The sequence below is a fragment of the Lycorma delicatula genome, chromosome 4 (assembly GCF_047948215.1).
Source record: "Lycorma delicatula isolate Av1 chromosome 4, ASM4794821v1, whole genome shotgun sequence".
Lineage (NCBI taxonomy): Eukaryota > Metazoa > Arthropoda > Insecta > Hemiptera > Fulgoridae > Lycorma > Lycorma delicatula.
The window spans coordinates 4,150,222-4,173,756 of record NC_134458.1 but is presented as its reverse complement, the minus strand read 5'-3'; the positions used below and the strand labels follow the sequence as shown (position 1 = coordinate 4,173,756).

The following is a 23,535-nucleotide window of genomic DNA, read 5'->3' as shown; positions in this document are numbered from 1 at the left end:
AGGTTCACTATCTAGTATTCCTACCAGCTACGAACGAACTGTCAACACGACGTGTTATTGATGAAATTATTATTGATGCTGTCCAGGCGTCAGAACACGATGACTTTCTAAGCGGATCGGAGTTTCGCATTCGATCGTTTGGACACTTAAAGCAAGTTTTGTCCTTATCATAAACACCCAGTTCAATATCTACACGTAGAAGTCGGTTCGCTTCCCTTGGAGTTCTGCAATTGGTGGAATACAAACCGACAAATCTACAAGTATGTTTTGTTTACCGACGAGGCAAATTTCACTCGAGATGGCCTCAATATCTTACGCAATGAGCATACATAGGCAAATCCTCGTGAAATGGTGGAAGGCACTTTTGGACACCGATTTAGCGCAATTGAATAGTGCGGCACTTCTTCACAATCAGTTGTTGGGACCGTTCATGTTACCTGGCCGCTTAAATGCTGAGGTCTGCTTGCACTTTCTTCAAAAAGAATTGTTACAGTTGCTTGAAGATGTTCCTGTAGTGCCGAGGCGCAAAGTATACTTCCAGAATAATGGGGCGCCTCTCTATCGTGCTTCTCTTGTGTCGTTTAAAATCACCTAAATCATCATTTCCCTGAGAAATGAATCGGTCGTGAAAGTCTTGATTCCTGGCCACCAACATCACCTGATCTGTCGCCTTTAGATTTTTGCGTTTGGGGATGGATGAAAAATATTTTATAGTAAACAAAAAAACATTCTCGTGAGGAATTAATTGTCCATATTATGAATCCGGCTGAGCAACTTGTGGATAGCCCTAAAGAACTAAAAAAATCACAAAAGCAGTACAGAAGCGTGCCAAGAAATCTGTTGAAAATGCTGGGCTCATTTTAAACATTTATTATAAACTGATACGCACTTCGGTCTAGTGTACTGTTTCTAAATAAAATTAAAATTTTTCTAACTTTTCTGTTTCATTCAACTATATTATCCAATTTTGTTCAGAACTAAATTCTCTACATCCTTTCTTTTAAAGTTTTATGTGTTTATTACCCATTTAACGAAGTTAGTATTCATCAAACATAAAACACAGGGATGTCTTACCCCAGTTTATTAGTTTTCACCCCAGATTTCTCAAAAACTACAGCAGATACGGTTCTGGGACCTACTTTATTATATATCTACTATATTTGTGTGGTCTGCATATCACAGGTAACACATACGGGCCCCTTACGTTTTATTATTTATATGAGTAATATAATTGCTATACTTGAAAACTGTGAAGGGCTTCATTTTGTCGATGGTTTAAAGATTTTTAAGAAAATTAATAGTTTTAAAAGGATTTCAGAACTTTTGGTAAATGATGTAATCTAAACGGTATTTTTGTCATACAAGTAAAAATTTATAAGAATGAATGTTTAAGGTTAACTAAGGTTTTTGTTCATCCCGAATAAGTTATTTCTAGAATTCCAGAATAAGTGAATGCCATTGGCGATCACGAGTTGACTAATTTTGTAAAAGATTGACTTTTTTTATGAAAAGCTCGATTTTGATCATCGTAATGTATACATAGAGCCTATAATACGATCATCATACTGACTTTGCCCTGTCTTTATGTCTTGGATGTTATGGTGTATTGCCGTTCGAAAAGCAATTTAGCGCGGAACGGAGAGGCACATCTTTACGACACCAGTGGAAGGGACAACTTGCGTGCCCAACAGCACAGAACAATGGCTTTTGAACGTTTGCCGTCGCAAGTTGTGTCAGATTAATTAATAGGTTCCGAGAGCATTTTAAACAAATTCTCATTCTGAGTCTGTTTAAATCTCGACTAAAATGCCTGTTGGTGTCTAGGGCGTTCTACTCTGTTGACGAGTTTCATGGATGACCGCTGGGATACTTAATCAAAATTTTATAAGGACAGAGCTTGATGTCATAAAGATGTGAACTGTGCATGAGTGGTTTTATATGTTTTAACAGGGTGACTAAATAGATAAAAAGGACTTAAAATTTTAATCATTTCTGTAGACTTTTAACCACATTTTCGTAATTATTGATTGTTGACAATTGTGATGAAATTTTGTATTGCTTTTTACGCAATAAAAGGATTATTTATTTATTTATCACTTTCAGAGTGCTATTTCCAGAGACGTTTCAGGTGTTTAGAGACAGTGGTTGATGAAATTCAGTGTTGACGAAGAAACTCTTTAAGTTGCATCATTTAGCAGTATACTTAAAATTCACATTTGATTTCTTTTCCAGATTGAAAGTTTTTGGAGATAATAATATTGTATTTGATATAAAATCATATTGGCAGCTACTAGTAGATGAAGTTCTCAATCCATTTTATATCTTTGAGTTATTCAGCATTATTTTATGGATATTTGATGAATATTATTTTTATGCAATATTTATTGCTATTATTTCTGCTGGATCTATTCAAGTGTCACTTCTACAGACAAAGAAAGTAAGTACATATACATATCTTTACTTACATCAAATTTTTTTTTAATTCTTTCTCACACATAATGCTGATCCAAGTACTATTAATGTTTCTTTCTTAATAATTCAGCATATGACTGAACTTTTAAACTTTTAAGTGTTTAAAGTGTATTTGTGCTTATGAACTCTTATTTATAATTGTATTCTTCTCAGTTAACTGTTAATATATATTCTTCCAGTAGTATTACCATGACTGACAAACCTAGTGTGCTTTGAATCAGTTAGCAGCTGCAGAGGGAGCTGATGTCGATCTCCATGGCAGGTGTAGTTCTGTGCGCTGATTTCTAGATTATGTCTTTCCCAATCCCCTTACTTGCTAATATATGTGCTTTTAAGCACAATGCTAATTTATTAGATGCTGGTAAACCTATAAGTATTCTTTTATGGTAATAATTTTTTTTTTTATTCTAAACAAGGGAATAATTTTGTTGATGAATATTAGTTTTATTTCTAGTTGATATACTAGAAGTTAAAGACTGAGTTTTATATATAGAAAGTAAAGATTCAGTTGATTTGATGAAGTTATTGTCTGTTTTAAAAGAAGGTGTAGATGCTAATACTGTCTTTCTTGTGAATTTAATTAACAATTATTTCACCGATGCAGTATTTTCCAGACACCCTAAGAATTCCATTGCTATACCTACATAATAAAATTTCTGAACTCGATTTACAAAACTAAAGGACGATTTATTTATTGTCTTTCTTGTCTAAATTGTTTGAAGAATTATGTGAAATGAACTTTTAAAATTTATTTTTAAAACGTATAATCTTTAATGCGGTTTTAGGAAAAATTGTTTACCAACAAATATTTTACAGTTTCTGGAAAGCATTTCATATAATAGCATAGATAACAAAAAAAATCTGCTTTTTGATTCTTTCAGCAAAGAATTTGATTTAGTCTACATTTCTTACTCATGAAAACTTTATTTGCTATGAATTCAGAGGAGTTATTTGAAGCTGGTAAAATCATGCTTTATCGACTGGAAATCGGGCACTTAAAATTTCATATTTTTGTATGAATATGCGTATAAATGTTGATCTTCATTCTAAGATGTAAAACTCAGGCCATTGCAAAAAGTATCCTCGGTCCTTTCGTATTTTCTTATTTATTATTGATATTTTTAAAAACCTCATTCATTTTTACATCTTCACTAATGTTATGGGTGTATTTATATTTGTGTTTAATACTTGCCTTACAGGGTGAGAAAATTCTTGTTTACAGTTCAGCTAATGATTCATCATATGATATATAACTAGGGAACTAATTAATTTTAGCTGTAAATAAAGACCATTCTATTGTCCTTCCCAGGTAGATGTACCATTGCTAATCGCTAATCGTGATATCGATCTAATTTAGTTAATCAAACACAAGTTCACAAATACAAATATATTTACTTCATTTGAAAAAATTAGTTTAAAAATTAGTGATTCTTCAGGATGGTGCATATGTTTCAAAGCTTCCAGTAAAGAGTTCACATCATCACAGTAGACACTTTCTCGTACTGAGAGGAAAGAAATAATGTACAAATTCTGACAGCCTATTGCAGAAGATATTTATTTTACTTTTCTGTTGTAAAGATTTCATCCTTGCGATCTTGATGCTAGTTTTTCTGCTTGACCTTTTGATGAACTTTGTTCATTTAACTCTTGATTGTTCAATATGTGTATTTTCCAGACATTCTGGAGGTTTCTTTCTTCATCGCCCAATAAGTCTGCCCAAGGTTTGACAATAGTACAGCTTCATCTTCATCTAAATTCCATGTTTCTGGTATAACAGTCTGAAGCTCTGGATTGTGTAGCAATGGCCTTCCAGCAGAAGGAATATAACTTTACATCTTGTCTTATCTTTTATTCCAGATATTTATTTTATTCAAAATAAGAGTCTGTGGAATGATCCTTCAGCTCTATCCAAACTGTTCGGATTGCAAATGGCATGCACTGAAATCTACTCAGCCAACCAGTTGACAATATGCACATGAAACACAGTAAATACGAGGAGCCCAAACCCTAATCACCTAACTTACATTGAAAATACAGTTCATGGGACTTTTTTATCGATGGATTTATGTTTCTTTTCTGAGATTTTAACCTCACCACAGAGAGCAGACATTTTTTGGATGATTGATATGACTTCAAGACATCATTAATATAAAATAATAATTAATTAAAGCTACATAAAAACTTACATTTTATAAACACACATTACCTCAGTATTTACACACACACACTCTTCCTTTACAGAAAAAAATATTATTACAAAAACTAACTGCAGCACTGAATCTTACCTGCACAAGAACTCACATTTCACAAGAACAAATTAATCAAAATGCCAATCTTATCTGCATGACAGTTTCTTATTTAATTTACTTACAATATTTGCAGCCCTATGTTGCCAGTCTACAGAAATAAACTGATAGTATGTTTTGACTGATTAGTGAAATGATTATATTAGTAATAAAATAAGTAATAAATCATTACATTCCTGTGCTTTTTAATTATTGTGTAAATGTCAGTAACAATGAGTAATGTCTAACTCAAACTATGCCATTTGATTTATCAGTTTAGTTACAATAAATAAATTAAAACAATTCTCTTAACTTTATATTACTTAATTCATTAAATTCTAGGTACTTGAAGTTTCTGCATGGTACTTGCTCAAACATAAAAAGGGCAATTATAAGAAATAAACTGAGGTCAATAGAGAAATTCTGACTACATATACAGAATCAGCACACAAAAATTGAGGTTTTTAACAAAATTGTTGATTGCTGTAATTTTTTAAACTATCTAGTAAATAATACAGTACAAATAATTAAATTGCCAATACAGCATTAACTTATGTTTATTTAATTTACTCTTTACTTTTTTTCTGTTTTTAATAAAAGTTGATGTTTTTTATTTATGTAAGTCAGTTAAAATAAAAACTGTACAGATTTATTTTTAAATTATTTCTTAAGATTAATAGTGATTTAAAAACATTTGTACATTCCAAACATAAAACATATTTTTTGACTGTTGCTAAAGTTAAAAAAAAACAAATCTCATGTCTACTTATGTACGTACGTAAGAAGTTACACTTCTTTGACGTGAATAAAAAATGACAAATTTGAACTGAGTCAAACGGCCAATAGACAACATTAAATACCATGGATAAAAGTTTGAACAAATAACTAAATAATTAATATTTATTTTATACAGTTTAAAAAGTATTGAAGTATTTGTTGTCATATAAAACAAAGTTCATCGAATATATTTCGATTAGTTTAGTTCTATTAATTCTTCGGATCTCATATTAGTTGGTTTAACATAGGTCATTGTAATTTATGTTTCTGGTAATTTTTTCTATAATTTCATTAATGAATTAGGTAATGAAAAAATTGCTCTGTTTAACTACTTATTATTATTATTATAAACTTCCAAAACTTATGCTGATACAGATGATGTAAACCATAATTATTATGCAAAACCATAAAAAAAATTATAAAAATTAATTTTAATTTTGTTAAAAATTTTCTAGTGCTCTGTATTAAATTTTTCACCAGGAAGCCTTTTCAAAAAAAAAAAATTAAAATTCATCAGTGCAGTTTATTTAAGATTAACATTTTATACATTGTTTTTTATATACATTGCTAGAAATGAAGTTAGTTCCCATAAAATGATGGATTCAGGAGGAATTGTGATTCAAGTTGAGGAGCCTATTGTTAAAGGCAGCATATTTACATTTGATATGTGGTTTTTGTTTTAAATTTTGTTTTAGTTTATTGTTATTGTCAGCAAAGAAATTTACAAAAAAAAATTATTGTAATTTATAAGAATAATGCTTTGATGTATTGCATTTTGTATAACATATGTTAAAATTTTCACATTGCACATTACACATTTTCTGTAAAAAGCAGCTATGAGTTTTCTACTCATTTGATAGGGTCTTTAATGTGCAATACTTTAATTTAAACTATTTACTTTTAATTTTGTTTATATATATATATATATATATATATATATATATATATATATATATATCAAATACAAAATTATAACAGTTTTCTACCAACTAATAAATAAAATATATATATATATATATATTTTTTGTTTTAGCAATGTGTTGACCTTAAACAGATGGCTTCTTTGGGTTTTACACAGAAAGTTATTGTGCATACTTCTGATGGAGGTGAGCAAAATATATATCTTTGTCAAATTTTTTCATCAATTTATTATGTGTTCTTGCCATCCCAAGGTTTTTATTTTGCAGTCAGTCTCCTTTAAAGGCTGATATAAGTTATTGTAATGATTATGTAGAATGAATGATTGAAGTATAATGTTTGATAATGTTAATAATAATAACTTTCATTGTTAGTAATTTAATATATGATGGAAATAATCACATCAGTCGGTTAACTGATCATTCAGAATTATCTCAGTGTAACATGGCTTTAGGTTAGCCTATTAAATAATTTTATTCTGTCAAAAACCTCGATGTACATCAACAAATAATAAATTTGACCAGGCCTACCTATGAGTTAAACCATTTTTAAGCTTATGATTGAAAGAAATATTTTTATAACACTTTGAAAACACATTCCACAATGATAAAACTTACAATCAAAGTAATATTTATAGATATTGCTTTATTGATGACATCATATTATACACAAAAGGAAATATATAATCATATGTATGTACAATCACTATAAAATTGTCCTCCACTTTACATTTCACTGCAGAATATGAACACAAGAAATCACCTAACTTCCTTCATCTCACCGTATTTAAAATACATATTTATTTTCAAAACAGTAGAAACCCCATGTGTGTTCCAACTCACTCAGCCATAGCACATCTAATCACATCACTAACATGAAACTTTTAATACATTCACCTAACAAAGGTGGAAATTACACCTAACAAAGTCATTTGTAATGAATGGTATTTACAACTTTGTCAGCCAATGACTGTATTGAAGAACAATTGAACATTTGACAAATTAATGGATAACTTCTTTGATTGTCATTACTAATAATTTTCAGTTTTAATCAATGTTTTGAGAAATTTTTACAATTGTTCCTTAAAATTATAACTTCCATCAGGATTGAAATCTGTAACAAGGATGTAATTTTTAATTTTTGCCCAGCAAGTTCAGTTCAACTGAATTGAGGTTGTACAAATTTGGTGGATGCCAAACAATTATATAGCCCTTGCTCAACACAAACTGATCAATTTTGTATCAGTTTTCTGTAAGTCAGAGAGATTACACAATGTGAAAAATATGTTGTTCCTCTCTTCTCATGCCTTCATAATAACTGATAGCCCTGTTTTGTAGAAATTTGATCATGTCCGGTTCAGTGATTATTTTGCTTAAAACATTTCAACCAAAACAGAATGATTCAATTATGATGTATTATCCTTAATTATTAGTAGATTTAATGGAATATTTGTAAAAATTATGTGCCAACTACTTTTTGAATTTCTCATGGTTAATCAGTCATTTGTAAAAATTATGTGCCAACTACTTTTTGAATTTCTCATGGTTAATCAGTCTACAATAGTCACAATTGATGCTTGCAAGCATGTGAACATTTGCAGAACCTGGAGAAAACCATTTTTAATCCCTGCATATAAAATCAAATCTGCATCCAGCATTTCTTGACTATCTTGTAACCAGCACTCTTGCTTGACTACCAGTATTTCTGTATACCTAGGTTACTGAATGTAAGAATGCTGTTGTACTAGATAGACTAAACAGATGTAGTCTTGCAACAATGCAACTATAGAAACTATTTTTTTTTAATTTTATCAATTGTTTTTTTATTAGTAAGATTTATATTACAACCAAAAAAATGAGCACATGAATGTATACTGTGATAAAAATATGTTAACTTTACTGAAATTATTACAAAAATAAATTGTTTATACATTTTACAACTCTACATTGTTCCAGATGTATAACTTACAAGCAAATAATACATATGGTTCATCATTTTGTAATTTGTAAGTATTAATAATTTGTTTAAAAAAATGGATGCTTCATATGGTCTAGTGTTTTTTCAACTACTCAAGATCAAGCAAGGGAGATAGAGAGCTCAACAAAGGCAAAGCAACACATTATTCTGTTTGAGTTTTTGTGTATTGTTGTTTCTGGTTCTTATAATTTTCTGGTTCAGTTGTTTTTCTTTGTTTGTTCATTTTTAACATCAACCTTTTTTCCCAGCTCACTCATGTTTTTATTTACCCATCGAGTATTTGTTTCTTTTCTTTATCTTAATAGACATATTACATTTTTTTAACAAAACTTTTAACAAAAAATTATTACTGTTTGTCTTGTGTGGTTTATAGAGAAAAAAACCTCATTTCTACTCGCTCTTCAGTCATTCATCAAACTACCATTTGTATCACTGTACAACTGATCATATGGTTAAGTTAGAAAATACTGTTCAAAATGCTTACATCTCAAGAAAAACAGTTTGTAGAGTTTTTTATTTTGGAGATGGCATTCAATATGACATGAGATATGGAGTTTACAAAACTGCCTAATATTTTTTAGTTATTATATGGGAGAAGATATTGAATGTAATCAGATTCTTGACGAATATGAATTAGGGTTAAATCAACCATTACTTCTACAACTTTACACACCATTAATCCAATCTAGGATAGATTATGGCTCCATCATTCATTCTTCAGTATCCAAGAGCTGTTAAAAGATCCTAAATATAGTTCTTTGAGTCTGAATAAGGTACAAAGCAAAAATAACTGTTTAAAAGGCAAGTGCCTTTTAAACAGTTATTTTCTTTATTGTCTGCTGGTTAGAAAGATCATATGATTATTGGTCTTTGGTCATATGATTATTGCCTCAGCCATTAAGGCAAGAAATTCTGTTTTTTTAAACATTTGGCCTTCATAATACTAGTACTACCTCATGTTAATTATGGAGAATTTGTGAAATATCCTATCCAGTTGTTGAAAATAACTGTTATTACACGAAAAGTTATTACAGAAAATAACTGTTATTACACGAAAGCTGTTATTACAAGAAAATAACTGGTTTTTAAACATTTGGCCTTCATAATACTAGTACTACCTCATGTTAATTATGGTGAATTTGTGAAATATCCTATCCAGTTGTATATAACTATTGTTGTACCTACACAAGGCCAGTTAACATTCAGTATTGATAGCTGATGAACAATTATGAACTAGGACTTCCAAGAATACTTATATTGATGGTGTATGAAATCCACCAAGGTAGCTTACATATGCAACTAGCTGCATGGTTTAGTCCTCTTTTCATTAAGAAGGAAGTCTCTGGAAATTGTTCACAGATTAGCAAATCCATTATCTTGTATGGGTAGCTGTAAAATGGAATCTTGATGTTGTGAGTGTTTCCACACCCCAGGCAAAAGTCATTTACAGTCTACCATTTGCTTTGTTTCTACTTCATTGGGTTCTATGCTATTTGGTATGCTCTTCAGTATATGAAAAGTATATTGCAAGATTGATCCTGATCAGAAGTAACTTGAGATTGGATTGCAAACAGAATAGGATGCATGCATGACAGACTCATTTTAGAAGTATTATTACACTATTTCACTATAGAGGGTAGCTGTGTATTCTTATGTGAGTGCCAGCTCACCTAGGTATACCAGTAATGAATAAAGTGGCTGATGCAGAACCTAGATACATAGATGAAGGCGCTGAATCCATGAATATACTTACTGATGGATGTGTTATGTTTCAGCAAAAGTGAAACAAGAATGATAAATAGCATTGAGAGGATTAATGATGAAGCTTAGCTATGTGAAGATCACACTTTTCAAGCAGTGAAAACTGCTCTTCACACCAAAGAGAAGAGCAAGTTGTGTTTACTAGTCATAATATAATGCAATGTAACTTCAAGTTATGTTAACTTTCTAGATTATGTACAAATAGTTAGACACAATCAGTAACGTATGTAAAAATATAAAATCCATAATTTACACTCAAGGGAAGCGAAAACTAACTTAGAATTAGTTATGAAAATTGGGAGTGATAACATAGGAAAAAACATTGAATTTGAAGAGATTAATTAAAATTTTACACAGTACATCCAAGAAGTTCCCGTACCCTTCCCTGCAATTAACATGTTATTACAGTTTTGAAAGTTTTGCGGAATTCGGTTCCTAAGAAATAATTTTTTTATCTTTGGTGTCCCTGCTAACAAGGTCACACAGAACCCCCCCTTCTCCCTCCTACAACTGTAAAGCCATGACTGGTGTGGACGCAGTTACAATGTTGAGGTCTGTTGCATGTCGTAGCCTGCTTTATTACCACAATTTCCAAATGTGGTGTGCTGCACAAGAGTGTTTGGTGATGAATGCACAATTTATCGCAGTTCATGAAGCAGGAATGTAGTTTTCTGGGATAAAGAGAATATTCATTTTGGGCATGATTCAGAAAGGAATCCACTGGCATACGGGTTGGGATGACATCTTTATACTTGCTCAGACTGTATTTTTTTGAAGAGTAGGCTACGTGAATGGTGATTGTTATTTGCAGATGTTTAATTATTTGCTTGATGAATTAATTCACCACATAAGCCCAAAGCTTGTGTGTGGGAATATGAAGATGGAAATTTTGTATTGTATAAAAAATGTCATGTCTGACCGGGATTTGAAGCCAGGACTTCCGGATGAAAGGGTGAGATGAGCCCTGGAAATCTGCAAATGTTGGCAAAATGTTTAATACCTCAACTTCAAGAGAACGGTATCATGGGGATGCATCTGGATCCAGCTTATTTTGCTCATAGAGTTTGTGATTTCTTAAATGAATAATTTCCAGGCCATTGGATCGGCTGTGGTTCACAAGCATCACCACACATACTGGAGTGGCCACCACAACGCCATGACCTTACCATACTAAACTCATTCTGGGAAATAATCAGTCCTATCTATATGACCATCAATACACAACAAATGAAGATTCGTGTAATAGTATGTTGGAAGCCTTTTGAACCATAACTCTGGAGATGCTTCACAACAGGTCATTTAGAACGTGGAGACGAATAGCTCTATGCTTTCAGCACAATGATACACACATAGATCTATTGGATAGATAATTTGTAAATACAAATGTATATAAATGTTCAAAATATGAAATAGGTCCACAACGTATATTTGTCAAGAGATTAGGAACTTCAGACATACCGAAGACTAATTTCTTAATACAGTAACAACTGAAATATGTGTGTAGGGAATATGGCAGCAAAACATCTAGGAGGAATGAATCAGAACTCTTTTTGGATGAGTATAAATAATGGTTATTAATACGATATATTAAATATAAATTAATAATATAGTAAATAAATACAATATAATAATAATATATATAATAAATCCATTTATTAGATTTATAATATAATATAAATGCAGTAATACGTATCGGAAATATAATATATATATATATATATATATATATATACACATATTATTTTTTTTAATCAATTCTTTCAAGAGTCATACTCCTCTGTACTATTTACAAATATATAAACTTTATTTTATTTATTTGATCAACCAAAGTACAGAATAAATAAAGTAGGATGACTTACCTTATTCCATTATTTGTGTAGAAGCTCTTTTGTGGTTTACTCACATCATCAGCTACATTACGTATTCATATATCCATCTCAAATTACAATACAAACTTCATAAAATATAATGTCAAGGTATAAAATTAAATTAAAATTAAAAAATCAAAAATTAAAATTAAAATCCAAATCAAATAAAAATAATTTTAAGTAAATTAATTATGTTGTCCATTTAACTGAACTTACTTTACTATACTAATAGAAATATATTAAATTATACATCACTATCAAAATAAATGGTGATGTCATCTACTGCAGCTTTCAAAATATTATCATCTTCATACTGTCTGAAGTTTGATCAATTTAAATTTACTTTTATGTTTATATATATATATATATATATATATATATATATATATATAGAGAGAGAGAGAGAGAGAGAGAGCATCTTTCTAAAATGTCTAATCCCTTACTATATCTGTTCATATATTTTTTAATTTCCAGCATTTTTAAATTTGCCCTAATATCAGATATTATATGTTTATTCTTCAATGATGATCAGATACATTAGAGAAACCCAGTTTTTCCTTTTTTATAATTTCTAAAATGTTCCAAGAGTCAAGCCTTAAAGGATCTAGTGGTCTTTCCTATATAAATATGGTCACAATTATTACATTTAATTTTATAAATACCACACTCAAATTATATGAATCAGATGAATCATTATGTTTATTACTTATTAGGTGTTTTATTATGTGGTTATTTGTCTGGTACGCGGGTTTAAATTTATTATCATAAACCTTTGTAATATGTTCAACTATTTTATTAGTATATACATATTTTAAATATACATTGTCAATTTTTTGTGTGCTGTTTAATGTTATTAATTATGTATTATTTTTAATTTTTGAGAATTATCATAACTCTTATATACAGAAATTTGTTTTATAACACCTATTTCTTTGTTTAATTTATTTTCATTTTCATTATACTTTGTATAATTAATTGCTGTATTTATCATGTTTGTGTAAGTACTAATTTTGTGTGACCACAGAGGTGATTTTAAGATCTATGTGTAGTGGTTTTGTTAGATGTGTTTCCTATACACTGATGTTATACATTGATTATTTCTATTATTAATTTCAATATTAACATCTAAATAATTTATTTCTTTATTATTATCAGTTTAAAAGGTAAATATCAATCTACTACAGTAGGAATTTAATTTGTTCAAAATGATTACATATAACTTGATTATAGACTACAAAATATTGTCAACATATCTAGTCCATAATAAAATATCATGTGTATGAGTTATCTCATAAACAACTTTACTTTCGAATTCCTAAATAAACCTCAGATAAAATGGATGACAAAGGAAAAGCCATCGGTAGAGTGTTTTCCTGGGTGTAATATTTGTCATCAAATTTAAAATAATTCCGTTTGCATATATTTCTTATAATAACAATAATATTTTCAATAAATAAGGGATCTTCATGATTTTGTATTAATTTATTTTTTATTATATTAATAGTTTTTTCTATGGGTATACTGGGATACATATTGCAAATATCATAGCTAACCATCCTATTTTTATCACTAATTTTTAAGTATTTAATTTATTTTTTAATTCATTTAATTTTTTATATTATATTTATAACCTAAATTTATTTTGTTTCAAGTATTTTATCAATTATTTTAGAAACAATGTAAGAAGGACCAGTTTTGAAGTTAATTAAAGATCGCATAAGTATACCCGGTTTGTGTATTTTTGGTAGTCCAGTTAATATAGGTGCACTTGCTTCATAAGGGTACAGCTTAGTGTGATATATTAAATTATTTTTATAATTGAAAATGTTCCGGTATTTTATTATTAAACTTTTAGTAATTCTTAGAAATGTTTTAGTAGAGTCTTTATTCCCTTGAAATTATTCTCCATTATATGTTTCATCAAATTTTTATATTTATCAGAATAGTTGATGACTGACGTATTAGTTTTATCTGATTTCAAAATGTTACTATTATTATTTAATTTATTTTATTTTTCAGGTTGTAAATTATTTTTGTATTATAATTAATAAAAGGTTTTTAATTTATATTTCCTCGTTTTATGTCATAAATTTTATTACTAATGCTATTGAGTAAAATTTCTTTATCATTAGGATTTGCTTTATTTATATTTATTTCGGAATCTACCACAATATCATTCTTATCATCCTTTATCAGATCAAATTTATGCGTATTAGCTACAATAAACTGTTCATCATTATCAAGGACCGTATTTGCTAAATTTATCAAGTCAATACATTTATCAGGAAATGAACCTGAATTTGCATGCATATTGTCTACTTGCAAATAATCATAAACATTATCACTCAACGAATTTTCCTGTAATGTGAAATAACCCAAGCCTTTATTATTATTATATTTATTAAGATTATAATGATGGTTATCATTACTCTTATAATTATTATTATTTTTATTAAATTACAAATTTTATTATATTTATTTTCTTCTTTTTATACATTTCAATATGTCCTTAATCAAATTAAATTCATAATCAAATATAAGATTACCCCAAATTTTTACCAAGTGTAAATGTATAATTCAATATTTATTCATTTTTTCTGTAATATGCATATTTGATTTCTTGTTTTACCCAAAATTTTTCAGCAATTCTTTTGTTTTATTAATACATTTATTAATTTGATAATTTTTTTTATATTGAGTCAAGAGTATTTAGGTATCACATTTAATTTGAAGCATATTTTGTTGAATTTTAGTGATTGCATTATATTACTAAGTTTAACATGTAACTTGTAGAATTTAAATAATAATTTTGACTGGTTGGCATTTATAATAATTTTTTTAAAATCAATTCTTTCATGAATCATACTCCTTTGTACTATATACAAATATATTTATTTTATTAGATTAACCAAAGTACAGAATAAAGTAGGATGATTTACCTTATTCCATTATATATGTAGGAGCCCTTTCGTGATTTACTCGCATCATCAGCTGCATTACATGTTCATATATTCACTTCAAATTACAATACAAACTTTATAAAATATAATAACTTATCATGCATTTATTTGTTCTATTTAAAATTTAAAACCTTTAATCTTTTTATTTTAAGAACTTAAACTTTTATTCTGTATTTATTCAAAAATTCACTTATGGTCCATTGTTTTGAATCATAAAATCTTTAACTTTGCAGGTAGTTTTGAAGAATCATCAGATAAATTGGTGCCAGGAGATGTTGTAGAAATTCCACCTCATGGTTGTATGATGATGTGCGATGCTCTCTTGCTATCTGGCACATGTGTTGTCAATGAAAGTTCCTTAACAGGTATTTTAAATATATTTAGATGAAAGGATAATGTTTAACGTAAGGACTGAAAGAAAAAACTTAACTGAGAACATTTTGATTTTAAAAGAGTTACACAATTATTCATCAAATGATTTGACAGACTATCCCCTTGAATCACATGCCATCTGATTACAACTTATTAGTTAGTTTCCTGTTCTTTATCTAAAGCGTTTAAGAGAATTATTTATGAGCAGTTATGTTAGTTTTTACCGTCTTTTAACATTTTTGCTTCCTTTTGATACCATTTCTGGCCTAGTTACATCAATACTACAACACTTTTAAAAATAATTGATGATATTTCTGCAGGTATAAATAACATTAATGAGTTTACTTTTAGTTTGATTTTAGCAAAGTGTTTGATTATATTTTACATCCTCTTATTTTAAATAAATTTAGTTATTATTATCACCTCCTAGAGTCTCCTCAAATATGATTTTCTTCACACTTTTCTGGATGGTATCGGGTTGGTCAGGATGCTGGGGATGAAATGTTGAAATGTCTGATCAGCTTTCAGCAGGGCAGAGTGTCATCCATTCGGTCCTTGTTCCCTTCTTATTTTCTTTGTATATTAATAACATTGTTTTTTATTTTCACTTTTCTTATGATTTATTTCTGATGATTTTCAACTACACTGCTGTTTTACTTTAAAGAAAGAAATTGAAGCAATAAACCATGTAAATTTTTAAGCCCCTTTTCAACTGAAATTTAAAAGAGACAAAGCTAATCATATTTTGATAAACCAAGATTTTGATTCTTGTTCAGTCTTTTTGATAAATTTCATTTTACTTTTTTCTCTATTTCATTTTGTTTTATAATTTTGTGCTGGATTATCCTTTCTTATTTTATAATTTTTTTCTATTTTTAATTTTTATAATGTATTTCAGATATGTTATTTGAACGTGTAGCCATAGCTCTTCTAAGATCTAGCACAGCCTCAAAGTAGTTTCCTTTAGAATAATCATAATTTTCTTTTTCATCCTACTAAATTTCATATGATGATTATTCTCCTGACTGTATTCCTTTTATATATTCTTGCCATCTATTTGCTCTTACATCCTATATGTAACACCGATTTTTATTTGCACATCTTATATAATACTACATTTTGGTTTCATTTCTTCAAAATTTTCTCTTATTTTCTCTGTATTACATCAATATTTACTACAATTGTACTCTTTTCTATATCATTACAGCTCTCCTTTAACCTATTCTCCTTTGCTCTTTTCCCCCTTTTAGTAATTTTTTTTCTAAAAACATCTCATATTTAAACGCTTTCTACATTCATCCATCAATTAAAATCCATGTTTGTCATTACCCATGTTATCCTATTGATTCCTTTCTTAACTATATTCATTTTTAGCTTTATATATTTGCTTTTAAGTAAATCTACTTTTGAATTACGCTTTCTACCTAAGATTTATTCAAAAATTAATTTCACAAATACTCTTTTATCCTCCTCTTTGTTATCAGCCTTTTCTTTAGTTTCTTAAACTTCAGTGTTTATTTTATCACAATTAATCGTAATTAGAATCTATATGCTTAACAACCAATATAACAGATGTTCCTCTAACATGTATTGATCTATGGAGGTATCATAAAAAAAATATTATAAAGAATGTTGATGACTGTTGCAATGTATGTTACTCTTTTGTATCTTGTTAATGCACTTGCATTGTTTAATGCACTCTTCAAATTTCTTTAGATAATATTTTTCTACATAATTTAACTGTATTCTAATTTAAAATGATAATTTGTGATAAGCTTGGATTTAAATTTTATTTAATTTAAATCCAGGCTGTACAAGTAATGCTTAATACCACTGGAGTACATTCATGAACTTTAGGCACAAGAATTATGAATGTTTTCTTTTTTACTTCTGTCTATGTAGATTTATAATAATTATAGATATCTTTCAAATTCGTCTGTTAAAATTTTTTCTGCCTGAACCTGCTCTTGTTGACACTTCAGACATATTTATGTTCCTAATATTCATGATTATATTAATACTAATATTAATGAATGAAGTACCAATAAAGTAATTTAACAGAACTCATCAATAGTGTGATGTCTTTTGATCTGTATTGATCTGTATATAATGTATAAAAACAACATATTAAACAACACAACATAGATTAAATACATTACTTGATTATATAGGGTTTTCTAGCAATTTTAAGATGAGTATCATCAACAGTGCTACCAGTACTCCATTGAGCAGGAGCTGATAATTAGCTCCAAGAAAAAGTTTCATTAATTTCAAAGTATGTCATATTTAATAATTTAAAAATTATAATAATATATTATTAAATATATTTAATAATATATGTTTTTTTTTTGTCTTCCGTCATTTGACTGGTTTGATGCAGCTCTCCAAGATTCCCTATCTAGTGCTAGTCGTTTCATTTCAGTATACCCTCTACATCCTACATCCCTTACAATTTGTTTTACATATTCCAAACGTGGTCTGCCTACACAATTTTTCCCTTCTACTTGTCCTTCCAATATTAAAGCGACTATTCCAGTATGCCTTAGTATGTGGCCTATAAGTATGTCCCTTCTTTTAACTATATTTTTCCAAATGCTTCTTTCTTCATCTATTTGTCGCAATACCTCTTCATTTGTCACTTTATCCACCCATCTGATTTTTAACATTCTCCTATAGCACCACATTTCAAAAGCTTCTAATCTTTTCTTCTCAGATACTCTGATTGTCCAAGTTTCACTTCCATGTAAAGCGACACTCCAAACATACACTTTCAAAAATCTTTTCCTGACATTTAAATTAATTTTTGATGTAAACAAATTATATTTCTTACTGAAGGCTCGTTTCGCTTGTGCTATTCGGCATTTTATATCGCTCCTGCTTCGTCCATCTTTAGTAATTCTACTTCCCAAATAACAAAATTCTTTTACCTCCATAATCTTTTCTCCTCCTATTTTCAATTTCAGTGGTCCATCTTTGTTATTTCTACTACATTTCATTACTTTTGTTATGTTCTTGTTTATTTTCATGCGATAGTTCTTGCGTAGGACTTCATCTATGCCGTTCATTGTTTCTTCTAAATCCTTTTTACTCTCGGCTAGAATTACTATATCATCAGCAAATCGTAGCATCTTTATCTTTTCACCTTGTACTGTTACTCCGAATCTAAATTGTTCTTTAACATCATTAACTGCTAGTTCCATGTAAAGATTAAAAAGTAACGGAGATAGGGAACATCCTTGTCGGACTCCCTTTCTTATTACGGCTTCTTTCTTATGTTCTTCAATTGTTATTGTTGCTGTTTGGTTCCTGTACATGTTAGCAATTGTTCTTCTATCTCTGTATTTGAACCCTAATTTTTTTTAAATGCTGAACATTTTATTCCAGTCTACGTTATCAAATGCCTTTTCTAGGTCTATAAACGCCAAGTATGTTGGTTTGTTTTTCTTTAATCTTCCTTCTACTATTAATCTGAGGCCTAAAATTGCTTCCCTTGTCCCTATACTTTTCCTGAAACCAAATTGGTCTTCTCCTAACACTTCCTCCACTCTCCTCTCAATTCTTCTGTACAGAATTCTAGTTAAGATTTTTTATGCATGACTAGTTAAACTAATTCTTCTGTATTCTTCACATTTATCTGCCCCTGCTTTCTTTGGTATCATTACTATAACACTTTTTTTGAAGTCTGACGGAAATTCCCCTTTTTCATAAATATTACACACCAGTTTGTATAATCTATCAATCGCTTCCTCACCTGCACTGCGCAGTAATTCTACAGGTATTCCGTCTATTCCAGGAGCCTTTCTGCCATTTAAATCTTTTAATGCTCTCTTAAATTCAGATCTCAGTATTGTTTCTCCCATTTCATCCTCTTCAACTTCCTCTTCTTCCTCTATAACACCATTTTCTAATTCATTTCCTCCGTATAACTCTTCAATATATTCCACCCATCTATCGACTTTACCTTTCGTATTATGTATTGGTGTACCATCTTAATAATTTTTTTGTGTCTTAATAACACATTATTAGATTTTAATTTATGTACCCCAAAATTTTCCTTAACTTTCCTGTATGCTCCGTCTATTTTACCAATGTTCATTTCTCTTTCCACTTCTTAACACTTTTCTTTAATCCACTCTTCTTTCACCAGTTTGCACTTCCTGTTTATAGCATTTCTTAATTGCCAATAGTTCCTTTTACTTTCTTCATCACTAGCATTCTTATATTTTCTACGTTCATCCATCAGCTGCAATATATCGTCTGAAACCCAAGGTTTTCTACCAGTTCTCTTTATTCCGCCTAAGTTTGCTTCTGCTGATTTAAGAATTTCCTTTTTAACATTCTTCCATTCTTCTTCTACATTTTCTACCTTATCTTTTTTACTCAGACCTCTTGCGATGTCCTCCTCAAAAATCTTCTTTACCTCCTCTTCCTCAAGCTTCTCTAAATTCCACCGATTCATCTGACACCTTTTCTTCAGGTTTTTAAACCCCAATCTATATTTCATTATCACCAAATTATGGTCGCTATCAATGTCTGCTCCAGGGTAAGTTTTGCAGTCAACGAGTTGATTTCTAAATCTTTGCTTAACCATGATATAATCTATCTGATACCTTGCAGTATCGCCTGGCTTTTTCCAAGTGTATATTCTTCTATTATGATTTTTAAATTGGGTGTTGGCAATTACTAAATTATACCTCGTGCAAAACTCTATAAGTCAGTCCCCTCTTTCATTCCTTTTGCCCAGCCCGTATTCACCCACTATATTTCCTTCCTTGCCTTTTCCAGTGCTTGCATTCCAATCTCCAACTATTATTAAATTTTCATCTCCTTTTACGTGTTTAATTGCTTCATCAATTTCTTCGTATACACACTCTACCTCATCATCATCATGGGCGCTTGTAGGCATATAGACGTTAACAATCGTTGTCGGTTTAGGTTTTGATTTTATCCTTATTACAATGACTCTATCGCTATGCGTCTTGAAGTACTCCACTCTCCTCCCTATCTTCTTGTTCATCACGAAACCTACTCCTGCCTGCCCATTATTTGACGCTGAGTTAATTACTCTAAAGTACCTGTCCAAAAGTCGCCTTCCTCTTCCACCGAACCTCACTAATTCCTACTATATCCACGTTTACCCTATCCATTTCCCTTTTTAAATTTTCTACCCTACCAACCATTTTTAAGCTTCTAACATTCCACACTCCGACTTGTAGAATGTTATTTTTTACTTTTCTGGTGACCCCTTCCTTAGTAGTCCCCACCCGGAGATCCGAACGGGGGACTATTTTACCTCTGGAATATTTTACCTAGGCGCCTCCATTATTGCTTTTGAAAATGCAGCTTTTGAAAAAAAACAGCTGTAGTTTTCCATTGCTTTCAGCTGCGCAGTACTCAGAGGACTGAGTGATGTTGATACGGCCGTTTAAGTCATTGTGACTCACGCCCCTAACAACTACTGAAAGAGCTGCTGCCCTCTTTCATGAATCATTCCTTAGTCTGGCTCTCAACAGATACCTCTTCGATATGGTTGCACCTTCGGTCCAGCTACTCTGTATTCCTGAGCACTCAAGCCCCCTCACCAACGGCAAGGTCTCATGATTCATAGAGGAGGAATAATATATGTAAGTTATTAAAAATTAAGACTGAAGATGTCTTTCAATCATGGAGTTCTGTTTAAACATTTGTTGGTAGTCTATTTATTTATATTAATAATATAATGTTTCAAAAACTAATAAACAAAATTTTAGGAAGAAATATATATTATGAAAAATAAAGTAAAATGTTGCTGTACTGAATGTCCAGAAATGTTTCATTTTCTGTCTATAATTTTTTTGTTTAGAAATTCATATGTCAAAAATAGATTGAGATTTTTTAATGAAATCTGGTGCAATATTTTGAACTCATTCTTTATGAAATAAGTCAATTTAGTAAATAGTTTTATATTTCAGTACGTTATACTTTCATTAATGGTATATTTTAGGTGAAAGTGTTCCAGTTATAAAGATTCCACTGCCTTATAGCAATGAAGTTTACAAGCCAAAATCATTACACGCAAGGCATACTTTGTTTTGTGGTACACAAATTCTCCAAACAAGATACTATGAGAACAATAAGGTACATATTATATAGAATATAACTATTTTACTTTATCTCTTAAGAAGTATCACTTATAGCATTTATATTTTTGCATGAAATTTTGTTTTGAAACACAATAAACATTGTGCAACACGACAGTGAAAATTTAATACCACTTGAGTTTTGTATTATTATGTATTTGATCATCACTTGTGCTAGACAATAACCATTCTTACTTTACTTTACTTTTCTTTACTTTTCTTTATAGCAGTCTCAATTTATTTTGTGTAATTTTAAACATTTGTAAACATTCAAAAACTTATTTCATCATATTTATCAGGAAAATTTTATCAGTCTTAAACTATTCTAAAGTTACATCACTTAACTTTTATTTATATTTTACTTTTTTATTCCTCATCTACAATTTTTTTTTAATTTTTTTTTTGTTCATTAACTTATTTTATCAAATCAGATTTGTGGCAAAATGTAAATTTGCAATACACAAACTGCGTTCAGACAACTTGATTTTTTGGGGAGGATTTTAGTAGTTTGACTGGTTTGATGTACTTCACACATCAAACTGGTCTAACTTCATTCTCTTCTTTTTTGTGTCAATCTCTATGTCCTACACTCTCAATTATCCATTTCATACATTTTAATCCTTTTCTTGCTTTACAATTTTTACACTCTATACTTCTAGAGCTAGATTCACTTGTATGTGGGGTGCCTTATATTCTTTTTATTGAATTCTCTCACAAACTTCTCTCTTTTTTTTTACTCACCTTAACTCCAGATTAAGTTTGTACTCTACAGATCAATATAATTTTCATCATTCTCCTTTGACTCCACTTCTCAAAAGTATCTAATTTTTTTTCTGGCTTCATTTCACTGCTGCAAGGCAGTAAACTGTATACAAATATTTTAAAGAATTTCATTTATTTCTAAATCTATGTTTGATACCAGCAGATTTTTTTCTCCATAAATCCTTTGTGATTTTACTCTCTAAATAAAGCAAAATCTTGCAACTTGTGGTACATTTTGTTCTCCTATTTCAATATTTAACTCATCATTTTACATTCGGTTGCACAACTTGTGGTATATTTTGTTCTCCTATTTCAATATTTAACTCATCATTATTTTACATTCGGTTGCATTTCATTACCTTTGTTTTACTCTCCTTTATTTCACACAGAACTTCTTTCCCATCAATAAATCTATACCATTCATTTCTTCTTCTAATGTATTCTTCGTTTCATAAGAAATAACAATAAGCTTTGGAGCATCTTAAGATTTTGATTTTTTATCGCTGGCCTATTATTCTGCTCTTTATTTCTTTTAGAGCGTCTTCCATGCAAAAATTAACGGGTAATGAGGCAGTTAAGTAGGCTACATCTTTGTCTCATTCCTTTCTGCACTGCAACTTTTCTTTTCTCATTTTTTACTTTTGTCATACCAAAGCACATCTTTTGTTCTGTTCTATGAACAATGCAATTCAGTTTCCATTCCTGAAATATATACATGTGCATAGATATGTAACAATATCCATTATATTTTATCTATTTATTCATTCATTTATACTAGATAATTGATTAAAAAACATAAAATATATTGTAGCCTGCATGTATCAAAGGTCATATAACTTCTGCCAGTTAGAAGGAGCAAGGTAACAAATCTGATTCAAAAACAAATAGTACCTTTATACAGTTTCAACATCAATTTATCAAATAAATGACCAATACATCAATAAAATAATTATAATCATCATTAAATCAAAAACATCGTTCCAGTAATAGCTGATGAGCAAAATTATTGATATTACTAATTAAATACCTTTCAAAAGCACAGATAGAGTTGAGATGTTTGATATTTATATTATATTTAATTAACACCTCTTTTCATGAAACATACCCAGGTCTCTTGAATAATGCTATTCAATATTTAAAAATATGGACATTGATGTTTTTAGTCATTTGAGTTGGGAACTTGTGCAATCCATCAAAATCAAAAAGTATAATATTTTTATAGATAAATATTAATCAATATTTATGACATAATAAAATGACTTGA

At 29.6% G+C, this 23,535-nt stretch overlaps 1 protein-coding gene across 3 annotated transcripts in view; it reads left to right on the top strand.

Moving 5' to 3' along the window:
* Positions 1–23,535, top strand: part of LOC142323056 (polyamine-transporting ATPase 13A3-like) — a 158,049-nt gene that overhangs the window by 24,978 nt on the left and 109,536 nt on the right. For all 3 annotated transcript variants that reach the window (XM_075362172.1, XM_075362171.1, XM_075362173.1), the window contains exons 4-7: positions 2,233–2,437; positions 6,568–6,640; positions 15,252–15,383; positions 21,374–21,507. In XM_075362172.1, the coding sequence (XP_075218287.1) occupies positions 2,233–2,437; positions 6,568–6,640; positions 15,252–15,383; positions 21,374–21,507 (544 nt within the window). The remainder of the gene's footprint in view (positions 1–2,232; positions 2,438–6,567; positions 6,641–15,251; positions 15,384–21,373; positions 21,508–23,535) is intronic.